Source organism: Tauraco erythrolophus, chromosome 9 (genome assembly GCF_009769465.1).
Source record: "Tauraco erythrolophus isolate bTauEry1 chromosome 9, bTauEry1.pri, whole genome shotgun sequence".
NCBI lineage: Eukaryota > Metazoa > Chordata > Aves > Musophagiformes > Musophagidae > Tauraco > Tauraco erythrolophus.
The window spans coordinates 14,612,143-14,619,589 of NC_141473.1; the positions used below are offsets into that span (position 1 = coordinate 14,612,143).

Consider the following 7,447-nt stretch of genomic DNA (forward strand, 5'->3'; position numbering starts at 1 on the left):
GAGGAATATAATTCTTTGCCTTGATATTTCAAAACTTGTATTCGCCATACGGAAGGGACATGGTGTAAAACATTGAGTGAGATCGAAGCCGAGGTTCTGCCACAGTGACTGTCATACCAGGTGGTGATGGAAATGCCTCATGGAGAAAGTGAAGTGGTATAATGATACAGTTTTTCTCTTCTCTTCTCTCCTCTCTAGGATGGTTTACTTGTACTGCACTATGGCCTGGTAGTATCTCCAGTAACTGTAACTTAAAGATTGCTATAGTATCAGAAGGCAAAAGAATCCAAATGGTCATCAAGCTTCTTCACTGCTGTTTTTCCACCAAAGGCGGTCATCGTATTTCTCGTGACAGGAAGCAAGTAAAAGGAACCACCACTAACTGCTGTATGCTTGTTACTGAACATCTGACTTTACCACTGTAAAAAAATTACAGCTTCTGTAAGTACAGCTATAGATGTTGCTATGCTTTGTGTTACAAATCACTGTCTTCAAATTTCACTCAGCTCAGGGAATTTAAATCCTCAGAGTAGCTGCATTTTTTTACTTTCTAAAACCACAAGATCTCATGGGGTGAACAGCCTTTTTTTCTCTAAGCTATGAGATATTGCTTGCTTTCTAAGTGTCTAGCTAGAACAATGTTCTCAGGGATGATCTTCAGTGGGCGGCGTAATTTATTCTGGAGAAGAAACAGTCATTTGTGTAAAAAAAAAAAAGTGTACTGTGATCATCTGTCTTCAGATGTGATTTGGGGAGAGGAAGGGAACTTTATAAATGCAGACCAAAATAAGTAGAAAATGATGCATCATAAGCATTGTTTTTTGAGAAGTAACATTAAATTTAATTGTTTTTCTTGAAGAAAAACAATTTTGTTTGCACTGGAAATGTATTTGCTGGTAGTTTGGCTTATACCAAATGATGGATCATGCATCTCTAGTCTTAATGGAGATGAGCTGGCTGTAAGCTGGTTAAACTATGCATGAAAAAAAAAAGTAGCACCTCTTTCTACCTGCTTGCTGTATGTAAAATAGTCACTGTCAGCCTGATTCTGCTGTCATGTAAAATCTGTCGACTGACTTGACTGGCAGAAGCATAAATCCTTTCACTTTAGCACGTATCTTTCTAGCAGCAGTGAAAATGGTAAATGGTAGCTTTTTCCACTCTTTCTAATGTGTATTAGTGCATTGTAGTGGAGACTAAGGTTGAGTAATGTAATACTTGCCTGTTACTACCAGATTCACAAGGACATGAGGTAAATTTGATTTTAACATATTAAAATACTAGGGGTTTGTGACAACTGTAATACGTCAAATTCTATTCTGTTTAATATTTCCATGGTTTCTTGCACAGCTTTAAGGACCAGAGCTTTGTATGTTGTGGTCTTGCCGTGTACTAGATCATCACTGTGGGGATTCATGAAAGCTACCATTACACACCAGACTCTCTCCCTTCCCTGTAGTCAGTGTAGGGAAAGGGAGGAGATTCCTTTGTAAGGCGTTTCAGAGCACCTAAGTTAACTCAAATGCACTTGTTCACTGTCAACCTAAGAGAACTGGCATCCTTTGTCTAAAGAAGGCTTGCATGAATCCTTCCTTAGGTCTTCACAATAAACATTCAGTTTTGTCTGTGAAGATGACACCATAAGAAAAAAAATAAAGTCTTGTTTGAATTAATTTTTGTGATGCTTCTAAAAAATGTAACAAAAACATTTCTAGCTAAAAATTCCTATTTTACCTTTACAGTTTGTATAAAAGTAGTGTTTAAAATGGAGCAGAAAAACGAGATTATTTTGTAAACACTTTGTGACTTATGTTGATAAGAGATTATATATTGTAACAGTAAAATAAACTTTATTTTAGCCAATTTAAAATCGAGCTCTTGTATTTCTATGCCATGGTCCCTATGCCAGCCTCAAAATTAAAGCAGTTGATACTGAAACTGATGGGTGTGCTCTGGGGTTATTACAATTACAAATTTCAATTACAAGGTTGAATGTTGAGAGGTAGTTTAGTACCAGAATCTCCACTGGAGCTAACTGTCGTATTGCTAGCTGGAGTAACATGGAATTCCTGGGATTCTCCTTTTTATGAGGATTTTGGTGAGAAATAGCTCGGTAAAGATGTCAAGATGATTTTCAACACGGATGCAGGAGAAATAATCCTATGTAGTTACAGGACCCCTTTTTTCATCATTACATACATCTCTTTGTCAAAGCCACCTCTAGGTTATTTTCATTCGTGTTAATGGCTATTGTTACCAAGTCCCCTCTGAACCCGATCTTTCTCTGCCACCCTCATCGTCCTGGCTTTGTACAGGACATCTGACGTGTATTTCATACGGCCACTTCCTGTTTCGTTACCACTCATGGCTTTGTTTTCTATGTATAACTCTGTGCTTAATAAAAGGTTAGCACTATAGCCACATTTTACATTGCAAATTCTCCCCTAATCCAGACTTGAACTTCATGTCTACAGAAGGGCTTATTTGCAAAGTTTAACAGCTATATAGAAGCTGATAGTTAATTCAAATTAATGTCATTCTAGGACACTGCTGACTTGCGTAGCCTCAAGCTGACACTGCTGCCGCTGGCTCTGACAGCAGTGTCAGTTTCTCGTTTGTCTGGGTGTTTTTTTTAAAAAAAAAAAAGCTTCTGGATATCTTTAAAGATAGGTATTCTGTAGGGTAAATCATATGTCAGCTAAAATGTAGAAGGCCAAGCCTTCCTACTTCATTCTCTCAGTGGCTTAATGAGGAGGATTGAAGATCCATTGCCTGTGATATTTAGGTATGAATGCTTAGTGACCTCTTGTTTCCCATTTGTCCGCTTCTCTCTCTATTTCTTCCCCACCTGCCTTCGGAAAGCATGTTCTTAGCTTAGTTTTCCTGGCTGAACATCCTGCTTTCTTTCACCTCAAGGCATACTCTGAAGGCACTGATGCTTTATCTGCTCTCCAGGGCCTGCAGTACCCCTGGGGCTCCGCTGGCACAGCAGCGCACAGCGGGGGTGACCTTTGGCTGCTGCCAAGGCTGGGCTGTGGGCTGTGCAGTTTCCTGCGTAAACGTAATCACTGTGCTTGCTTTAAAATGTGCCGTTCTTTCAGCTCTCCTGCTGCTGTTTTATTTCTGATGGTCTCCTTTTAACCTTGGCTTTTCTCCAGTCACTTTCACCCCTGATGATATAAAAGCTTCTGTAACAGCAGGCTGTCTGTAGGATGGCATATCCGCCCGTGTGGGAGATGAGCTGACTTCGAGCTCTGGAAGTGAGGGAAGGTGTGCTTGGACTTGTTCATTATTTTACAGACACTGTTCCCTCACTTGATTGAATAATTCTGGTTACCTGCTTACCAATGTCATGGCTAACACATACCTTAATTAAATACTACTTGTACTGCAGCATAAGTCTGCTAATTTCCAGGAAGAGGAGACGGTGAGCCCTAATTTCAGGAGTTCTTACAAATGCAGAATCAAGCTACAATCAAGTCATGAACATTGGGTCGTGCTGGTTATGTTCTGCCTGTTTTCTTTGTGTTTAATACAGATTTAGCGTAATAAGGTAAGGTTCAAGCGACTAGTGAAATGTGCAGCTGGGCCCTCTAAGTGGAGGGGCACTGTGATGGCAATGTATAACTATAATTTATTTTCTGAACATTGCTGTTGCACCCAGGCTTGATCTGCATCACCACCAGACTGTGGCACACATGAGCCAGGAGAACCCGTAGCCATTATTTCCTTAGACGTGAAACAACCAGTGACTTTTACTGAAAAAATCATTCAAGCTTGTTTAGTACTAGTCCGTGTTGAATTTCTTTTCAGGGGATCATCAGGCATTTATGTGCAGTGATTTATGTTAACGCATGTTAACAGTCAGTAACAAATTAAAATTACAATCCCTGGCATTTCTGCTTTCACTTTTCTTCAGTATGGAGTATCACTATTATGAAATTTGTGCTCCATACAAATGGGGAAGGGGAGGATTCACTTCAGCAGTTGAGAGAGCGCCTATTAACAGAGGCAAAGGAGTTTTTATGTATTACATCCCTTTCTTTTAAAGGGAGATGGTCAAGCTGTCTGTATGAATCTTGTAACATGCTGCATGCTTAATAGAGTGCACCAGGTGCCAACCTGAATGTTTAGCTACTTGCAAATAGACTTGTTCTACTGTGATAGATACTTACTGAAAAATGGAGAATGTTGCAAATGGTGCATTCTCACCACTTTTGCTTTTTGTATGATTTTTTTCTGTAACCCAAACTAGTTCAGCACAAAGAGAAGCAGCAAGGTGATCATAAGTTGAATTTTTTTACTCGTGTCATCTTTAAGAGACCCTTGCTGAATGAGCCAACAGATATTCACGTTTGCTGAGGTTTCAGAAAGTTGCCACAGATACAGGTTTAATCACTGAACAGGTCAAATTTTATTGTTTTTGAGAGATAAACGGTAATCCTATCTGAGGTGAAATGTGGTATTGATTGGCTGCCCTGCAGCTGCAAAATTCTTGCTGGAGCTGTATCACTATATTTACTGGGTTTTGATTTAGTATAACAATAATATATTTGTGTCAAAGCAGCAGTGATCTGCAAAAGAAATATTTCCCAAAGTAGAAAAGAGAGCTTGTATTTTCTAATTGCTTGGTAAAATAATCTGTTTGGAAATGAAATCTTAAAATGTCCGTTTTCTTCCAAGGGAAACATTATCAGTAGAAAAGCGGGTGGTGAGGACTTGGCAAAGATTCAGAAAAATAGTGTGTTCCTGGGAGAGCTGCTTTGGAGCCCTTTTCATGTGGTGCTGGGAGGCAGCCAGTAGTTCCAAGACACCACGATGTTCTTGGAGCATGGTGCTTGCAACATGCTTTTCTGTAGGTTGTGATCGCAGAAGCGGTTGTGTTAACCGATGGACCAGTGTGTCCTTTCTTGCACGTAACTGGGACTGAAAGGTAAGAACTGCACAAGTGAGAAGCCTTCACAAGAACCTACAGTCTCCTTTTTCTTCCTCATGGGACATGGGAAAACATTTCAGCTATTGGTGGCAATAAAACAACAGATTATTTGTGTGCCACAACATACAAAGCAGGAACAGCAGTGGTCTTCCTCTGCGTGAGCGGGTAAGCTGAATGCAGGGGCACCTGCGTTCTTTTTCGAGCTCTGTCCTTGACTTGCTGTATGACCTTGAGCAGAGTTCTTCACTTCTCAGCTCTGTCCATCTAGAACAATAATTTCTGTAAAGTGCTGTGGATGGAAAACTCCGCACTACTGCTGAGTGTGTGAGGGCAGGCAATTAACAGACTGCTATTGAGATCCTCTTCATGAATGCAGGTAGAACAGGGCTGGTAACTACCTGTTGCCAAAGCAACCAAGAGTGTTTCTTCTGAAGACTTGATTTTACTTGTTTAAAATTTTGCCAAATGATAAACATTTGGGCTGAATTTGTTGTGCTGCAGTGGATTGATACAGTTATTTATGGAGAAGTTCAATCAAAAGGAATAGAAAAAAATGGTTTTAAGAAACAACTAGTTGGTGAACAGTGGGTGGTATGTTTGGGGTTTTTTTAAAAAAGATGCTTATTTCATTCTGAGGTGGGTTGGTTTTGGGGATTCTTCTGCTTTTGCAGTTTTACCTTTTGGTTGCAAATGAGCCCACAATGGAGCTTGTCTCTGTGTTGAGGCATTCATAACTTCTGCCCTCTGAATGGGTTTTCTGGTGTCTAGAAAGAGAAGTTCAACTTTTCAATCAATGGGTGTATTTCACCCATACCTGCTTGCATGAAACTTGGGGGAGTTTGATTATCTTTGAGACTTTCAGCTTTCAAATGTGGATGAAGTTAAACTGATGAGCATGAAAAAAAATAAATGATTGGGGAAGGGTTGGGGGGATAAAGGGGTCATTCAGTCCCAGTATGATCCTATAATCCTGGGGGTTTTTTTTATTTCCATTGAAAATTTGCTTAAACCTAATGATGTTCTAAGTCTCAGTGCAAACTGTGTTTTTCAGTCTGACCTCAACTTTTCCGAATGACGTCTTCAAATAGCTTGTTCTTACAGGCCACGCTCGAGTCTGTGCATGTACATCATCCCGGAGAATGACCACGTGCGTGTTGGCACATTCACAAGGCTGCCCTGGGCATAGGGGAGCCAGGATCTCGTGTCCCCTGTGTGCTCTGGGCGGCTAGCAGCCACCAGCTGCCCCTCTACTCAGAGGCAAAGGAGCTGAGCTGGCCCTGCTGAGACAGGAGCAGACTCTGATGCTTCTGTTGTTTCAGAGCTGATGCTTGCAGCACCCCAAGGGCTTTGCTCCCATCTACAAGCAGCACATGATGTGTGCCTGGGGCTCTGGAATTGCACTCTGAAATTTTCTGGGTATTTCCCTTCCATCTGAGCAGGTATGTCTGTGTTTAGCATGAACACTGCTCCTTCTTTGTGTTACAGTGGACACAGCCGAGCTCCAACAGGGCGGTCAGTAGTGTCCTTGCAGTACATTCTGCTTTAACAAGAATATAATCATTTATCACTGAGTTGCAGGTTCCTCTCTGTGAATGGCAGGGGTTTGGATGAAGACCCCTGCACAGGCTGTACTGCCCTGCTGCAGGAGTGCATCCCCCCCGTCCCCATAATTGCAGACCCCAGCTCTGCAACCCTTCTGCCTCAGCTGGGATCTGCTGGCACAGAACAAGGTCAATGAGCATTCTCTCACTCCACCCCAGGCAGCACCCTGTTTGCATGTTATGCTGCGTTTGCCAAGTGGTCCTTGCTCCCATATGCCTGCCATGACCTGCATGAATGAGCTTGCATCACTCCTGATATTTTGGTGTAAATTTTGCTTTAGTGTCAGACCCAGCTGATGTGGATATTTGATCATTCAGATGCATCTGTTTGGCTGCTGGCATCAGGGCTCTGTGTGGGTCACTCACTTGGGGAAAAAGTGCTTTTCCTTGAGGAGGTCTCTGTGCTGAGAGTTGGCAACAAGAGAGCTGGACAGATCCAGCCAAAGGTGCTGGAAGAAACTTTGCTCTGAATTGCCTGTTGATTCTTTTCTTGCTGAGTGACAGGGTTCTTCCCCAGTCTGGAAAATGAGATGTTTGCATTCCTGGAAAGGAAAATGTTTAAGATTTTTTTTCCTCTGGCTGCTTTTTCTTTGGCTTACTCTTTAATGAACTCCAGCATCCAGACAAGTGTCATTAGTGAAATGTATGCGTGCAGCAATTCTCTGTTTTTAAAGAGCTGTACATCTCAGCAGACAGTTGTTGCGGGAACGTCCAGCAGAGCTGAAGGACCCTTGGTTCCAGGATCATGATGGGAAGGAGGCTCTTCCATCCCTGAAGCAGCAGGAGTGTGACCCAGGCCCGCCACAGCCGATAGAAATCCCAGGCGATGAAATGAGCAGAGCCAAGCAGCCCCGAAGCGCAGCTGCACGGAGCGTGGGCCAACATCTCCATTCAGAAAAAAAAATAACAG

General features: G+C 42.0%; 1 protein-coding gene across 1 annotated transcript in view; it reads left to right on the forward strand.

Moving 5' to 3' along the window:
- The window catches only part of PCGF6 (polycomb group ring finger 6), a 28,236-nt gene extending 26,383 nt beyond the window's left edge, over positions 1–1,853 (forward strand). Inside the window, exon 10 of the mRNA XM_086616942.1 lies at positions 199–1,853. Within this exon, the coding sequence (XP_086473068.1) occupies positions 199–255 (57 nt within the window). The 3' untranslated portion in view covers positions 256–1,853. The remainder of the gene's footprint in view (positions 1–198) is intronic.
- The last annotated feature ends 5,594 nt before the right edge of the window (positions 1,854–7,447 follow it).